At 40.8% G+C, this 18,469-nt stretch overlaps 1 protein-coding gene across 8 annotated transcripts in view; it reads right to left on the bottom strand.

The window, feature by feature from the left end:
• robo3 (roundabout, axon guidance receptor, homolog 3 (Drosophila)) overlaps positions 1-18,469 on the bottom strand; it is a 210,884-nt gene that overhangs the window by 108,394 nt on the left and 84,021 nt on the right. The window contains exon 1 of one of the 8 annotated variants that reach the window (XM_050035334.1): positions 10,789-11,382. The exons of the other annotated variants lie outside the window; for them this stretch is intronic. Coding sequence (XP_049891291.1) covers positions 10,789-10,852 — 64 coding nt within the window. The 5' untranslated portion in view covers positions 10,853-11,382. Of the gene's footprint in view, positions 1-10,788; positions 11,383-18,469 lie in introns of those variants that run through there. 8 annotated transcript variants of the gene reach the window in all.

The following is an 18,469-nucleotide window of genomic DNA, read 5'->3' on the forward strand; positions in this document are numbered from 1 at the left end:
TGTCCCTCTTGGGGCCGTGAACAGATTCATGAGGCAGGGCTAAAGCTACTCCTTTTTGCTCTTCCTTTAGAAGAGGGGATTGTGGAAATTGGGAGCAAAAAGATCCAAACTCCCGCGGCAGTTCCACAAAATGCCCTTTCCACTAACAACTCTGTTTCATGCTCCCTCTGAGTATGGCCTCTTGTGCTGGCGAAGCAGCTGAAATGAGTTTGGCTTGATGTTTGGGCAAGTTGACAAGGCAGAAGCAGCTTGCTGTAGATAGAGAGCAAATAGTGGCATTTTTTCTGGTCCAACAGGAACAGACAGTTGAGCCTAACGGACCATTTTTACACAAAAAGTTACTCATAGTAAAACATGGCTGAAAGGCATGGGAGTTGATTAAGCTTTGATTAAGTTCCAAATACAACCCCCCGCCCCCCCCGCCCCCTCTTTTACATGGACATTTCAGCTGTTTACTTTGACTTTGAAATGCACTTTCCTCAAGTTTCTGCAGCACATTCTGGTATAACATCAGATATCAACATCAATAATGCGGAGGATGGTTCGTCAAAACTATTCTCATATTTAAACACTCTGAATAGAGGAGCACTCGTAAAAAAGCAGTCCCGAGGACTTAAATATAACCAGTCCAGCATTCTTCAAGTTATCACAAATCCTGCCAAGAGATGTCAGTTTGAGTTCTAGTAGCCTGCCAGTAACAAGCATCGATTTTCTCCACTGATTCCACTGAGGGGGTTTTTGGATTACGCTCTGAAAGAACAGCAGAACAGTAACTGTATGTGGCGACTAGACTTTCACTATTCACTCCATTTTGCTGTAAGTGTTCTATGTGATGAGAGCAAGAGGAGACAAGAGGAAGAAGAGGAGAAAATACTGGAGCGAGGGAAGTAAGAATAGACTGGGTGTAGTGATGCTTGACAAGAGAACAACCAAGCAAAAACACTAAGATGGAAAACTATTGAATCCTAGTTACTTTACAGGATTTCTTATTACATATTATCAGTCCATTAAGGTCCTGCACCAATGGCAATAGTTGACTGTTGTTGGCTGTTTTTTGGCCGATGAAGCACGCTGAATCAGCGGAAGAGCCAGTGGAGCCCATTGGTGAGAGAAATCACTCCAAGAATCACGAGAAGAGAAACCAAAGTGAGGAAAGGGACAATTAAAAAAAAAAGAGGATGTGAGATCAAAACAACCTTGTCACATTAGCTAATTTTTCTTCGTGTTCTTTTGTCATTGAGCTCTTTAGCAGAAACGGTTCATAACTTCATACCTTCCTGACATTTCACAATGTTATACAATATATGACAGTATTTGTGCAAAAAAAATCAAACAAACAAAAACCAATGGCTAATGTGACTAATAAACTGCTTTTGTAGCTGGAAAAGTCGTCTTCAGATAAAGTTATCTGTGGCAATACTACCAAACAGGGGCAGAGGCATTTTTCTTTTTTACTAGTCCTGTAACGTTATTCCCACTACTCGCAGTCGCCATCTTTCTCTGCTCAGTTACCTGGTGAATGCTGTGCACTACAATACATCTCCTTATTACAGCATCTCCATATCAGTTTAACAGAAAGAGGAACATCTGTATTTTTGATGGTGTTGAAAATCATATCAGGAACACCCCAGTATACCATAATACCTTGATACCGCCCAAGCCTACTAACTAGCATCTTAATCCCATCCAGTGTTCCATTTTCTGATTTTTAATAACGAACCTTCGCCTGCTGGTAAGAAGAGTTATTTCCTCCCACACAGTGGCAGAATTTACATGCTGTTGGCTGTAGTCTTTGTGATGTATTCAAGTACAACTTTTTTCGCTAAGACACAGGCAACATAAGGCAACGCAACAGTCGGCCATCGTTGCAAATTGTTCTCTGACATCGGCTCTGTGTCAGTGCCCTTAGGGGGGAAATCCTCAAGGGGCCCCAGGACAGGCACACCACTGGTTGCGGGTGGCCTAACACAGCTGCAGGGAAATGCCATTGGTTTCCTGTCCCACAGCAGCATATTTCAAGATTAGCTCCTATTAGATGTTGACCACTCGCACATACATACAGACAGACTGGCTGCTATCAGCCCCTTTCCGTCTAACCACATAGATCACACAAGTCACTGGAAGGGAGGAAAGGGTCCAGACAGGGACTTCCTGAGTCTATAACTCTAAGGAAAAACAAGTGTGATACCATGAAAAATAAACATATTATTATTTTTTGCATTAACCCATAGCCATGAAAGTTGACCTGTGTCTGAGTCTACAAAAGGCAGAGTAACACCTAGTCTGATTTGGAGTTTTAGCTATTTTTTTTAAAATAATCTACATGAGGAGACATAATTTGGGCGTCAGGGTTAAACAGGGAAGTATGATGGGAGCAAGAATGAACAATTAAGCTTACTGACATACTGCTCTGTCCTTTTTCTAGTTAGACCAATCACTACAGTGTGCTTGTACTGAATGTAAAGTTTCATTGAACATGATGACACGCTGCTGGCACTGTAAGAAGACTAGACTATCACGCAATTATATACATGAGCCATAATCACAAATGAAACACTTAGAATGTGTCACTGTAGAAAGGAACGATCCCTTATTTATAAGTGGGATAACATTACCATGACAGAAATAAGTGAATGAATGCCCCCTTCACATATGAGACTTGGAGAAACACTGGTTCTGAGGTATAATTAAGACATGAGTTGAGAAACTGATGGAAGTTTAAGAAGAGCGAGAGATGGATTCAAATCCAGCCACCTTTCACTTCTCTGAATGCTACAAATGCTTCTGATTTCTGCAGTAAGTTGCACTTAAGAGATAACAAGTAGAGGAGGCACTCTAATTGCCTCGTCACCCAAGTCACATTTCTTTAATAAGCATTTCCCTTCAGGACATCATGCATAGCTGTCAATCATCAAACTGCTGCTACAGAGAACAAATAGCCAGAGACACTCTGCCTCCCATCCCAGAGTCACTTTTTGTGTATCAACACTCCCATCACAAAATAACAGGTACCCAGCGACTGTCACTTCTCAAAAAGAGCTGTCTCAGTCAGTTCCAAAACCAGCCATTAAATAATCGACAGCGGCTGTCAAAATCCCTCCACTGCAGCATCACCTTGATACACCGGTGCTGAAAATGATCCATTATCAGTTGGCTCTTTCCCACACCAAGCTTTCAAGTGGCAGTCTCTCACAAATATATCCAACCCGTCGACAAAGTCACGGCGGTGACAGCTGCAGCTATACCCCTGGGCTTTCCTTTTGACTCTGCCACAGAGTTTGGTCGGGCTTCAAACTGTCAGAAAAGTCTGTGGACAATAAAAACTGGTAAACATGGAGATCTGACCAACTGTCTTGCCAGCCAAACTTGATGAAAACCGTGTGCTCTTGTTAGACGATTGGTCAGACAATAAAGACACAAAAGTGCGGGCTGTTAGAGTTGTGTAAGAACAATGCAAAACAACACAGTTGCTCAGCTATGCCAATTTAATTCCTCTGCAAATTAAACATTTAAAGGCAAAGGGTGTAGTTTTCACTAAGGATGGGCAAACATGCTCCACATTTCAAAAATTACATTCGTCCCCAGGTTCGGTTTGATTCATCCACTGAAATAGTGTCCTTTTGCTGTCCAACTGCCAAAATCCAGATAGAAGAGGATCTGAGCTGATCAAAATGTTTAAATGCTCATTTGAATTACCCTCAGTAGTTAACAAGTTATAACTTTGAGCTTTATAAGCAGTAGCAATTGACTTCTAAACGGTTTTGCCCCGGATTTTGAGTCTCAGCAACCCTGTCTCCCAGAAATTCCGATTGTATATTTTTAACAAATTACATTTATAATTACATTTTGGTGACGTTATGTTGTTGGATTATGTTCACATACATTTCCTTGGGTTAATGAAACACTATATTTATGTTTTATGGGGGCGGCTGTGGCTCAGGAGGTACATGTGCAGGTCTATTAAGGAAGGTTGGTGATTGGATTCCTGGAAAACCATGAAGTATACATACTGAAGTGTCCTTGGTCAAGATACTTAACCCCAAACTGGTGTTTGACTGTGGTTTTGAATGTTTATCACTTCTAATGAACAGGTGGCACCTTCTATGGCCACCAGTGTGTGAATGGGTGAATGGTGTTTGAGTTGTAAAGTGCTTTGAGGATTCGTAGGGAGGTGGTTGGGGTACATGGTGGACGTGATAATGGTTGTTAGGTTTGGGCAACAAAAGCATTTTGGTTAAGGTTAGGGGAAGATTAAAATTAGACGTTTATAAAATGTATGGTACCTTGCAGCATGTCGTCATGATGTTAATAGAAACTGTAATCCACTCTGCATTACATTTCTTTTAAAAATATATTTGCTTTTTCAAATTAGTTTTATATGAACGTTTCTTGGAGAAAGGGCTGAACTGAGGCAACATACAAGCTCTACCTTGTTGGTGGAGGTTGTTGGGGCTGGAGCCTGTGAGATCGACTGCAGACACTGCTCAGGGCTGAACCCCTCTGCATTTTGAGGTTAAAAAATCATAGAGCTGTTTTAATTTGCAGAAGATTTTTTCTTTGCATAATGACTTCAAAGATTCTTCGTGGACACTGAAAATGGGAATTTGAATGAATGTATAACATAATAGCATTACTAAATATATTTTTAATCATTTAATCATGCGTTATTATTTGCTAGATGGCATATACGTATATAGATGAAGAATATAACATTTATATTACTTACACATTTAGTGTTTTGATTGTTTTTAATGTACCTTGACTTCAATACAAATACATCCTCATATAATGTGAATATATGATGTAATAGAATGTAAATGGTGTGTGCGTAGGTCAGCTCCCTTGTATGATTTTATCTGTGTTGTGACACACACATTTTCCCGTACATTGACACCATATCTCTCTCCTACACACACATATGCACATGAAAGAAGGCCTCTTTGAAGACATTTTGGATGTGTCCCATATTTGTGGGCAAAGAGAATGCAGGGAAGGAAGACGCCTCTCTGGAGATGAAGTTGGCAGATTGTCGCAGTCAGTGTTTGATGGGGACGTTTTGACACGGCGTGCGAATTCATGCACATCACTCTTTTTTTCAGTCACTTTAATCCTTCGCCAGAGACAGAAAGGAAAACTTCTCCACTTGGAGAGCAAAACGATTTTGTTTTTCATACCGTGCATGAAACACAAAATGACACCTATGTCACCTGTATTGTCCAATTAGTAGCTGTATTATCCCCCACTGTTATGTAGTGCAATAGCCTCATCAAAGCCCTGTGCTCTATGACTGACACCTTATTATACTCAGATGGCAGTGGCCCCTGGTTTGCCTCACTCCATGTCTATTTCAGTATTATGAGCAGCAATATAGAGGTCAGACCTCCTAAAACCACTGGAACTAATGCTGGGGGCCATCCATCTGTCTACAGCCTGAGGTGGGGAGCTCAGGCGGTATTGTGTTAGGCACCTCAGGCGGTCGCACTTGAGCCCTTTAAGGAGAGGGAGTAGCTGACTTGTCCTGTCAGCACCCGCTGCTAAAAAGAGTTCCTGTTCAGTTTCTTCCCTTTCCTTTGATGCCCAATGCAGAAGTCTCTGGTGTCCCATCATGTGTTTATTTTGGCCCTCAGTGGTAGGAATGTACAGGGTAGATATTAAGCATTGCCATTAAGAGAGGGAGTGCAACCCTGCGGTTACATTTGGAAAAAAGAAGTGACTGGGCGTGCTCTTTTTTCTTTGCTTTTTTTTTCATTTGTTACAGTCAAATGGGCAAATAACTTGTTAATAATGCATCACGAGGCGTCGTCAAGCTGTTGTGTAATGAATATTTGGGACGGTGAAATTCTATTATCATGGGTATACATAATGAGTGGCTGCTCAGTGACAAGCATACCCAAGTACAGCTCAACTCCCAAGCTTTTTGATTACTCATTTCTTATTTCTAAATTTAGCAAGCCAGGAGCTGTGTTTGAAAAAAAAGCCGGAAATAGGCAACTAAGCTTCAAACATCAATTTCAGCGTGTGGTTAACGCCGCTGATTCTCTGATGACAGGAAGAGGATGTTTAGTTCCTTGTCCTACCTTTTCAGTGAGCGTAAATGAGGATTCACTTGTACCTCAACGATTTTCACAAGATATAGCTCATTTGTCATGTATATTACCAAAGCTTGCTGAGCTATTGACAGGCTAATTGATGTGTAAAGAACAGATGGGCAGGCAGGTGGGGGAGGAGGTAGGTACACTGAGTGTGTGAGTGTGTATTAGTCCTCAAAAATGACTACAAAGCTTTCTCTGTCTCCTTTTTTCTCTGCAGAAGAAAAGTAGACATGTTGTCAATAAGCCAACTGCAAAAACCTGAGCTACTGGATGTTGTCTTGCTGTGCTGTTATGACTCATCCACAGTTATATTGTAACAAGCCAGTCACATTAACAATGTGGTAATGACAACAAGACTGAGACTGTTAATAGCATAACAATAGCATAAAAGGTACGCTTGTAAAATAACAAACTGGATCTGGGTTAACCCTTTGTAAAGACTCCAACTGATGACCTGAGCAGTAAGATCAACTGTGCACTGCCGGGGTGCCCTTGAGCAAGGCACTGAAAACCCCAACTGCTCGGGGCGCCTCACCAAGGGCAGCCCCCTCATTCTGACATCTCTCCACTTTGTGCATGTATAGGTCCTGTTTGTGTATGTGTGTGTATTTCGGACCTGTGTGTTAATGACAACGGAGTGAAAAAATTGAATTTCCCCTCAGGGGGATTAATAAAGTATATAAAATTATACTGATACTGTTCTCACTTACCGCTAGTGATATCTAGCCATGCATGCAAATAATTTTGGTTATTTTTGGTTTAAAGGTCCAGTGTGAAGGATTTAGGGAGTTATTTTGGCAAAAATGGAATATGATATAATAACTATGTTTTCTTTAGTGTGTAATCACCTGCAAATAAGGACTGTTGTATTTTTGTTACCTTAGAAGGAGCCATTTATATCTACAAAGGTAGTGGATTCTCATCTCTCCATGTTGCACTGCCATGTTTCTACAGTAGCCCAAAACGGACAAACCAAACACTGGCTCTAGATGGGGCCTTTCATGTTTTCAAGTTGGCCACCATAGTTAGCAGCCCCTCAAGGACAAGCAGCACTAATTTTTTTAATGTGCAACTGCTTTATTCAGCATTTTTACCAGTTTAAATCACTGAATCCATTTGTTTTGGAGAGGAAGAGACTTTTGCGGATAATTCAGCTCCTGGTAAAAATCTCCTGAACAACCAACACCGAAGGGATTCTAATGGTAGAAGTTTCAGCTGGTTGCAATCTGCAATTCTCAACGCTAGATGCCACTAAATTCCCTTTAAATCTTACACGCTGTTCCTTTATATTTCAAGCAAAAATGTCAAACATTTACAGGTTCCAGTCCCTAAAATGTGTGGTTTTATGACAGTAAACTATGGGTTTGAGACTGCTGGTCTGATAACACATGCGATTTGAAGACATCAACTCTGGCTCTGGGAAATTATGATTAGCATTTTTTCACTTCTTTGTGGCATTTCATGAACAGAACAAGGGATCTGTTAATCAAGGAAAATAACTGACAGATTAATCTATGATGAAATGAATCCTCACCTGCAGCACTGTTCTGTAAACTGCCTGTCAACACCTTCTCCCAAAGAGACAGTCCTCGTTAGGGCTGAACAATTAATCAAAATTTTAATTTTAAAACACATATGACCTACAACATTTGTTGAAGGTGAAATATGTGTTTAAATCAAATACTGTCACAATGCAGGGATGACCTGGCCTACACATCACATTCTCCAGACTTCAGAAACTCTTTGTTTGCCACAGATTCCCGGAAGAATCACACCATAATCATTTTAATGTTTTTCAATGAAAATAAGAATAATGATGTGGCAAATATGATTCCTATCCGTATTTAAAACCATATCACAATTGCAATATCGGTCAAAATAATAACAATTAGGCTTACATTGTGGATATTTTTCAAAATCATTCAGCCCTAGTCCCCACTAAACCTGCTGGCAATTAAGCCTATTGATTATCCAGTGTAACAGGGACTTTGTTTCTGGAAAGAAATGCTGCTGTTGATTTTTTTTCTGATGTCATTTGGTGAATTGAATCTTTAACTGACTGGTTTTTAGGGTTTAAGTGATGTATGTGTATCCCAAGTTTAAAAAGGCCGTACTGCTACTGGAATTTCGCAGATTAAATCACAGCAACAGCTATAACTCCTGTCAAACTGTCCTTGACCAATCCATTACAGCCCTCCCAACCTCCTCCACTGTGAGTCACTGTGGATGACAGCGTGTCTTAAATGCCTCATGTGAGAACGCACAACTGCCAGGAACGAAAGAAAGGAATGTGAACAATGAGACGTCTTGTTAATTGTGCTATTTCAGCCACATTACAGCCCACCACACTTCCCTCGCTTAAGGAAACGGAGTTGTACGCTCAGACTGTAATTACAGTGTGGGTATCAAGGTTTGGTGCCGGTTACTTGATCTGGTTAGTGGTTTGTTTGGGGACAGTCATGAGACAACAAGGCAGCTGTCTTCGAGCCCTGCCTCCCAATCACTTCAGTGAGAGCAAGGCAAACACATGGCCCGTTGACAGTCTTTGGGGAGAGCTGACAGAGACCACTGTGTTGACTGATGGTGACAGAGATGACTGACAATAACAGTGCAGACTCCAGTATCACCTTACTGGCCAAACAGTCTGAAGACCCGGCCCCTGAAATGTGACTCTGGCTCCACATGAAGGGCCCTTCAGATATGAAAAGGAAAACAGAGACAGGCAGCCAGGATGATTCTTAAGTTCTTCTTATCATATTGTATAAAGCTAATTTTGTCAAATATATCTGCCTAACATATCCATGCTGGTGCTGAACTGAAGCTTATTCTCCCTTTAATCTTAGTAGCTTTGGATAACAGTGTCAGAATGTGACACAAATGCCTATTCAAATGTAAATTTCAATGAAATGTAAAAAGGTCCCATGTCTAAAAACAGTACAGACTTTTTTCTAAAAAGTCACTGTGTGTTTTGCTAAAGTGAAAATAAGAAGCTTTAATCCAGCCTTTGTAGTCCCAGAGGAGCATCTGGAGTCACTGAAGGAGCACTTTCACAGATGCTGAGTTCATATGCTCTGGGTTCATAGCCAATGTTTACAGCCTTGTAAAAGGGAGCCTCAGCTGTAGGTCCAGGCCCAAAGACACCACGCTGTCACAAACTATAACATCCCTCTCCTGTTGAAAAAAAATGCTTTTGTATATCACAGTCAGGGGTGTTTCTGTGCAGAATACAAAGACTTAGGTATGTTGACAAAGAGCCTGTAGCCCACTGGCAGCAATTTACCAGTCATTCATCTGTGATTGATGGAGGATCTGTGGATGCAGCATCCACTCTCAATTAAGCAGGTTTTCATCATCCCAGAGGTGACTCAGTCTACAAGTGAGAGTCGTACTCTGGTTGATGGTGGGCCTGCAGTGGCAGCTTTCTCTCCACATAGCTTAGTGTGAGGGAAACTTAAATTCAAGGCACTGTCACTATAAAAAGAATCCACTGGTTAAACTTAAAAACAAGGGTAGCAATTTGAATGCATCTTTATTAGTTGTTCCTTATTGAGTAAGTCCTATGCGCCCTTTATAATCTGACAAACCCAAATTGTTTCGTACAATCAACACAATTTGATTTGACCTCGAAAAGCTTAATTTATTGAACCAACTTAATATCTATCCAAAAGTTGTGGCAATGTTTAGTGGTCTTTTTTTTTAATTTAAGATATGATTAAAAGGCTTTAACTTAACATACTTTTTTATGCTGAAAAAATATTTTATTCTAAGCATTATCCACAAACCCCATTAATTATTTTTAGAGTGTGCATATCTTTGAATACAGAGTGATAAAAAAAAAAACACAAACAAAAAGGCCAATATGCTGCTTTGGACGTGTATCTAGGGATTTAGTGGAGGCTAAATCCAAGGAAACTAAGCTTTGCACTACAAACTACATCTTTATCCACCCTCACTGCATGTATTATCTGTCTGCTAAATGCAACTTGGAATCCAAAATCTACACGACACAATACAAGGGTGCAATCAGATGGAAATAGATTAATAGTTTAACATTTTACATGCAGCATCTGCCGAAGGCTTTTATCTCCAACGCATTATAGTAAAGAGAAAAAACAATGCATTTTTAAGCACACAGGGGGAAATTGCACTCCCAACCCTGCCATGCTCACTTACAGTACTCTGCATCAGTAAATGGAAACTGTCTCTATCATGCTGTTTCTGTTTCACACTTGCATTGTGCAGAGGATATGTCTTCATCTAATGGACCTAATAATAGAGATAAATGAGCAGGCTCAAATCACAGCAAAGTCCGCTTTCAGTGGGGAGCAGATGCTGGTGTGAATCCAAAGTCCCTTGGGCAAGACACACAGTAAAGCTGCATATGGGTTGCTCTTGTGTCTGCTGGTTTAAGTGGCCTTTTAAATGACATCATCCAAGAGGATTACTCACTTTTGCACAAATACTGACATATAGCCTATGTAAGGGTTCATGGCAAGGATCCATGAATTGGTACAAGGAAAGGAGGCATGAAATGTTAACTTTGCAGGAGTAAAATTGTCATTTTTGATGTGGGACCCCCTTCAGAGCCCTGGGGAGTGTGAGACCTAGTTGGGAGCCACTGATATGAAGCATATAAGCTCCATCTGTGCAAACATAACCCAAAAACAAGCAGCCAACCATGCCAATTCAAACTTACCATATGCCAAAGTTCTGAGTGCAAATAAAACCAGTAGCGCAACCAAAGTCTGGCGGTACTCCATTATACACTCATACGTTTCATAGGTAGATAAGGTTGGTCACAGTCTTCAGGAAGAGCAGTTTGTGAGACAGGCTGTCCAGCAGCAGTGATAGATCCAAACTGGTGTCCAGTCTATGGGATGAAAACAGCATCAAACTCCACAGGCAGCATCTCAGCCGCTGCAGAATTACATCTGAAGTTCAAACATGAAACACAGCAACTTTTTCAACCCCTCCAAAAGTCTGCGTGTAAACCCACGGAGAGTCCGTGAAAGGCAAGCCGCAGGTGATGAGAGGAGAGGCGGCTGTGAGCGGCAAGCAGCGCCCGGTCAGTCAGTCAGTCCCGTTCTCTCCCGTTCTCAAATTAATGTCACAGAGGAAAAAGATTCATAACGCCTTCCTGTGACACGGAATAAGTCCCAAAGTACATGAAGTCATTGCGCTGACAGGAAAACTCCACTTTGTTACACACGCAGCTCCATTTCTTCTTTCTGTCTCTTGTCCTCCTTGTGCTCCGCTACTAGGACTGAATTACTACAGCCTCATCACAAACAACACGGTCCCGGAGCCGAAACACACTTCAGTCAGATAACCCGTAGTAGGATATGTAGCTTCCGGTCCTGCTTTCAAAATAAGACTAGGATTTACCATCGCGTTGTATCGCCTTACGTAGGCTACATTTAGAGAGTAAACTGCGGTAAGTAGCCTACGTTGTGTAATTTCCCAGATAGTTGATTTCCATAACAGGCAGCTTGCACAGAGCCGGCAAAAGAATGGACCTAGTGAAATGTGTTGAATGAGATGAATAATTAATGATATTATTGTCATTAGAATTACTACTACTACTAGTGGGCCTAGCAGTGGTAGTATTTCAAGATATCGATATCATCAACCCAGGATGTTATACACGTCATTTATACCTTCAAATTCCCCATAGTTTTAAGTTATATTGTAAATGATCTTTACGTTTATCATATATTTCCAGACACTCATTAGCTTCATAAAAACAGCAATGGATTTACTAGATAATTGTAGACTGATTTGGTGTTATGGTGATTACATACTGTCGATTTTTTTGATATAATTAATTTCTATTTTGTGATTCTGTGGTCCTCCACTCAATCCACATTTGATATTATTTCAATTGTGACACGTTGTCGCTTACTGTGATATTATGTTGAAGGCACATTCAACAAGCTTCCGGTTTGCTCCCGGTTCATTCTGTCTGACTTCATCCGAGCACCACTCTCTTAAAGGGCCAGCGCACTCGACCAAATCTGGTTAGGCACCTGAAAGATTGTTCTTTACTTTGTAAGATACACATCAAAATGCTGACAAAAATTAAAACTCAAAATAAGATGGTTGACGTATGCTAACTCATCAGATTCGGTTGCACTGTGTGCTCTCTTAATTAAAAAAAAAAAGTTTAGGTTGGAGCACAACTTCATAGCTGTACATTCACAAACACTTAAAACATAAATACAAGCTTATGTTTTTCAGCCTCAATTTTAATCATGTAGTCTATATTGCTCTTTTCTTTCTTTCTTTCTTTCTTTCTTTCTTTCTTTCTTTCTTTCTTCAGTTAGTTAGTTATTTATTTCAATTAAGCAACATGTTTACAGCTGTTTAATGGTCAGTTGGGGTTGAATAATCACCTAGGTCATATTGGGCTAGACGTTCACATCTCTTAAATGCTGCAAATGTTTTCCATCTTCAGGAGGTGAGACATGGATGATGTGACACAACTGTTTTCATCATCAAAGGCTACAGCATTTTGTTTTAATCTTGAATCATTTAGAATGTGAATATTAATATTTCTTACTTTCATAACACAACACATAATCCTATTTAGAATGAGGAAATGTGAAAGGCACCTTAGGCTCTTAATAATCCTGCAGATGTTACTTGGATTAAATCTATTTAGAAACAACCTTATTTAATTGAAGTCCCACTATTCAATGTGGTGCAAATGTCAACATTTATCTCAAAGCTGTTATCTAACGACAGAGGCATAAATTATGTTGGCAGTAGTATGAATCCAAATGCAAATTTGTCTTACATGTGAAAGACCTTTGATCGTGCCGACTGTGGTGCTATGTATACAAATCAGGCGATGGAAATGACTCAGGCACTAAGAGATACAAACAAACCCCACACACCACTGCAAAATGTCACTATTTATCTGAGCCCAGGCTTTGCCTACACTTGATGGAAAGCGAAAAGCAATATTACATGTGCCAGGAGATATGGCAAACTGCAGCCAATGAGACTTGACACAGCAAGAGCCACGCTTCTGCAATGAAGCAATAAGGAATGATTGGGTAGAGTGCTGTTGAGCTGAATAAATATTAGGGGTCAGACAGACCTAGTAAACACACAGCTCTTGACATTTATAGAAATGCATTGGGTGGTGGTATGCATCAAGGAGCGCATACTAAGATGAGATTTTACACATTCTGTCACACACGACTCCTGACATTGGGTGAAAAAGGAATAATTCCGCATCACTAAAGTCACAGAGGTTGTTGTAGAGGGCGCAGAATAAATACTCTCTTTTTGGGTTAACGGGAGCACTGAGAACCAAGCAGTGCTTAAACACCCCTGATATTTCTTTCATGTTTTATGCATGTACATGTTTAATTTAATTGCAGAAACTGATTAATTGAGCATCGCTCTGTGATTGAATAAAACATGATGAGGCCCTCCACTAAATGCATTTCCGTTCGCCTGTGACTGATGCTGCTACTATGGTGTCTTCGTCAAACATTTGGCGTAGCTGTCAGTGGAATCAAGCACTCCATGAATTTAGACTAATTATCCACATTAGGGACTGAATTACAATGACAGCCCATCAGTGGGGTTTGGTGCTGCATTGCACACTTGCAGCTGAGCCATAGATCATAAAATTATGCCCTCTCCACACACACAAAGGCTTGGTTTTATGAGGTGATTTTTGCCATTCATCTGAATGTATTGTAAAGGCCTTCGGAGTCAGCTTCTGGGAAATGCCAGCATTAAACATTTCCTGGCAGCATTATGAAAAGACCACCTCTATGATCTATAGAGTCTAATTCATCGGAGAGGTTTAGGTGGTCAGCGAGTTTTCATGTCCTTAGCTCTCGTATGATTAAGTTGGTTCTGAAACAGTGAGAGGAACATCTGTGTTTGAAAGCTTTACCAGCTGATAAAAATGCTCTAACATTAGATTATCAATAATTATCACAGATCCATAGAGACAGCTGAAATTTAGCATGAATCAAGCAAAGATCAAGATGTGTGTATCATCGTCTTCAGCAAAGACGTGTGTTCTTTTCATAATGCATTGGGCACCTGGGCTTCTGTTCATGAATAAACTAATGACTTTAATGGAATTGAAACTATGATATATTCCTGACCTCTGGAATGCTTATTTATTTTGGCTGAGCCTGTGCTGCTACTACAAGTAATTTCATTATTCCACACCATTCCGAGTTGATTAAGTGCTTCATAAAAAAAGAGCAATATTAAGAGTCCATAATTTCCTCAGAAATCAAATTCAATTGCCAATGAGACCAAATGAGAAGTCATTTGAATACACAACTCACAAAAAACTGAGTGATTGCAAAAGTGATTTAAGATGAGACATGTAGCTAAATGCTAACGTAAGGGAAACACGTGAGCTTGGTAGCTGCTGTTTCTCCCAGTTTCGGATCATATTCTTGCTGGAACATGTTTTTTGTTATAGTCATTCCTTTGCTGCGTTGATGGCGCAGAGACCATGAATGTATTGAGAGACCTGGATACAGCATTGACGACAGCACCACATTCATTCCTATGAAAGTTGCTCAGTGGTGCATGAAGCCAAAAAAGCTCTATTTCCGTGGTATGATCTGCGTTGCTTCCGCATCATTGGGCCCATAGAGCAGGCTCACGAGAGACTTCCTCCGGCTGAGTCAGCTACTTTACTAATGGGAATAAAATTATTCAATCTTGCGGCTCTCCTAAATTTTCCAAATGTTATCAGACCGAATCGATTAAATCTCGATAAGTGAAACAAGTTCACAAGGGCTGTGGCACTCAAAAGATATGTAAGCACTTATTTCCAGACTTTCCCAATATAAGTCTATGGAGAAAAGTCTTTTCAGGCCAAAGGGCATCACCTGACAGACTTGGGAGTTGTAATTTCAATTCCTAGTCACTGTGAAATTTGGCTTCAAAGCCTAACGCACTTCCTAGGGGCCTGGCAGAGACACAGAGAAATGAAAGACCCGGAAACACTGACCAATCAGAGCTGGCTGGGCTTTTTCGGGAGAGGAGGCTTCAAGAGATACTAAAACACTTAAAAATGCAAGTACAAACCTGAAAACAAGCATAACCTGTTGCCTTTAACCATTATCTATCTACAATATTTACTTAATCGAATGTAGAATGCCTGAAATGAGCAGTGTTATGTGACAAATGAACCCTTAACATAAATCAGCAAAGCAAGTATCATGTACATTCGTGGTGTAAAGAGGGAATATGGATACTGCATGGTCCAAAGAGCCTCAAGTCTCCCAAAACAATGGTCGTCCTGTCGCTGGAAGGCGAACAAGCTTCTTTTGTCTTCAGAACACCACATGAAATTATTCTGCCCACGAAGAAATGGCCAACACCCCTTACAAGAAACACTTCCTTCCTGAGTATAAATCACTTTTAACATGTATGAACAACAGTGATGGCAGCTCTGATATTGTTGGGAGTATTCAAGAGGTAATTTTGCATGGTAACAATTAGAGCTGATAATGTTGAGGGGGGAAAAGTCCCACCGATATGTGTGCCCACAGCTGTTGATGTCAAAGATTAGCTTTCTGTGACTTCATTTGGTAAATGTGCACAATAACATGCGTAAAATATTGCTTTTTAGTTGCACTGACCTTGAGCTCTGATTTACACCTCAAACACTGCTTGTTCAACAGTAAATGGTCATCTCTGAAGTACCTTCACAATCCCCGCATGGCTGACCATGATGGAACGTTTATTATGTGGTTATAGCCTCTGCGACACCATTGCCAAAGCTTGAAGCAGAAATGTGTATTAAGATAGCATCACCAGCATATTGCAGTGAGCACCCTGCACAGTTTGAGAGTCACTTGCAGTCTAATGCATGTGTCCCTAAATCTGATGATGCAGCAGAGCATGGTTAATAACTCATTAGGAGTAAATTTTAGTAGGCTGACCTATTCTTGGTCAAAACATGAGCACTGTTCCATAGCAATGCCATTAAATGTGTATCACCTGTATCTATGGCCAGGCATTTGAGCCTATCCCAGTCCCCTCCTCATTACTAGTAATGAGACCCCTATATGTCTGCACCTTTTCTGACCCATAGCTGGTAATGGGAGGACGGGCCCTTTAAGAGGCTCCAGTGAATGGATTCTATTATAGATTAATTGATTAAGAGGGTGGCGCTCTGAGATGACAATATATCTCTTTATTGATCTGCCTTTCAATGGGATTGGCTGTTACCCAACCTCCCTGAGGGATGGAGGGAGAAAAAAAGAGGAAAAAAATTTGAGGGGGAGAAGGTAAAGCAAGGCTATTAAGGGGGCAGCTAATTTCCTGTTTCTCTCGCTGGCTTCTCTCAGCTTGGATTCAGTCCCACAGTATGAGCACAAGGAAATATGAGTGATCCAGTGGGCTGCATTCAGGCTGGAGTTCTCTTTCACAAATATCATCTCAGTTCTCCCCTTTTCCTTCACACTCTCTCCTCTTCTCCCATTATATAAGAATCCGCCTCTCTATGTCCCGCTCCTTCCCCGAGACCTCTTTGTCTTTGTCTTTCCTTTTTCTCCGTAATGAGGGGGCCCCCTATTAATTTCGGGGCTCTGAAGCGAGACATGCCCTCTGTTCCCCCCCTAACCACTCTCTGCAAATCTACCAACTGATATGACTGTATGAAGACAGATTGGGCTGGGGCATCCTCGTCTGTTTGCCACCACGCATCATGATGAGAAAGGGCAGATTGGAGTGTCAAAGGCAACATTAACCTCTTGTCTATTTACCAGGGTTTAACCATTCAACTGGTTTCATATAGTGATTGTATTTTGTAATGAGTGGGGATTACATTTGGCACGCTCACCGTGAGCTCTATGGATCTCTCTCTGAAGACAACAGTTGAGTGGGTTGCCAATAATGGAAATCGGTTACAATGGGACTGAATTGGGTGATGAAAGTGGTTATTTTGAGTGTCTAACCACAATTTTGCATTTTATGACTTGGCTGTCTTTTGAGTTTGCAAGATGATGAGGACAGGAAGTAATCCTGAATGTGTTTTCTTTGGTTCTGAGCCAGAGTAGCTTCAGTGCACCTTGGAATACATTTCAACAATGGTGTCACTCTACCATTTCTCTTAATTGTTCACTTGGGTTTGTATCTAGGAACAGAAATGGCCATGTTAACACAGATGGCATGAGCTTTCCATGGCTTTTTTAAACCACTAATTTCTTGACCAGCGGTGCTCTGTGAGTTGAAATATTGCCATCACAAATGTGCCAGTGCTCATAAGGATAGAAATGCTTCCTCTGAAAGTCTGTAAACACACTCCTTTATAAGATCTGAACTGACAGAGACTTACTTCCTCTCATATCATGACAATAACAATCATGTACTGTGACTGATCTTGTCCTCTGCTCAGAGGGCAAGGAGCTCCCCAACCTCATTGTTTTTCCGATTTGTTTTTAATGTGGTTCACATGCAGAAGGGGCCCTACATATGCCGTGTCCTTAACCACCTGGAAAATGTGAAGTCAGAGATTGGGGGCTATACTTTTGTGCCCTGCCAGCTTTCAAGAGCGCGGCGGGTTGCGTCTGAGGTTGCTAAGTTGCAAGCCCAACAAGCCCATTTCAGTCTATCTGAGTGCAGAGCTGATCATCGTCCCTGATCCTGTCCTGCCAGCTGTCCCTTTTAGACAGACTTCATTTTGGTGCTGTTACTACTTCCGATGGTGGCTTAAAGGCGAGACAACTCTGTTCCCCCCATTCTGTGATTGTATCTTTTATACAGAGCAGTGAGGTGGAATAATGGCATGAAATTCCCACCTTGAAGAAGCAGTGTAAAAGTAGCTTATGATGTCAGTTTGGTGTGTAGACAATGCACTCTTCCATTGACAAAATGATGTAATTTATTACCATGTCTTTGATTTTGGAGGCTATTCTCATTACAGAAACAAAAGCAGTGTTTATTACACTTAAAACAACCAACCTATGTGCATGTTCACCTCAGAAAGACTGTCCTTCTAATTAAAAGGAATATTTCCACTTCAGTTGCTACTGAATGTTTGACTAAAAATCTTTATTTGAATGTCACTATCACAGACTTACATCCAAACAGAAGAGAGCAGTGAAGGTTTGTGCAGTAATATTAATCCCAACCCTCATGCAGCCCGGCAGCAAATAACACTTTTGTAACACATACAGTGTTGAGGCAGTGAAGAGATGTGTTGATTTTACTCTCTGGTCATAATTATAGCCACAGGTTATAGCTTCATTGTTTTAAACTGTTGGACATCTTAACAGCATTTGGAACACAAGAAAATTGGGGCAAAATTGTCTCTGTCTTATCACCTGACAACGTAGTCTCTACAAAGGTAACATTTATTGCATGGCTGTCGAATTGGATTG

Source organism: Epinephelus moara, chromosome 3, assembly GCF_006386435.1.
Source record: "Epinephelus moara isolate mb chromosome 3, YSFRI_EMoa_1.0, whole genome shotgun sequence".
In the NCBI taxonomy this organism is placed as follows: Eukaryota; Metazoa; Chordata; class Actinopteri; order Perciformes; family Serranidae; genus Epinephelus; species Epinephelus moara.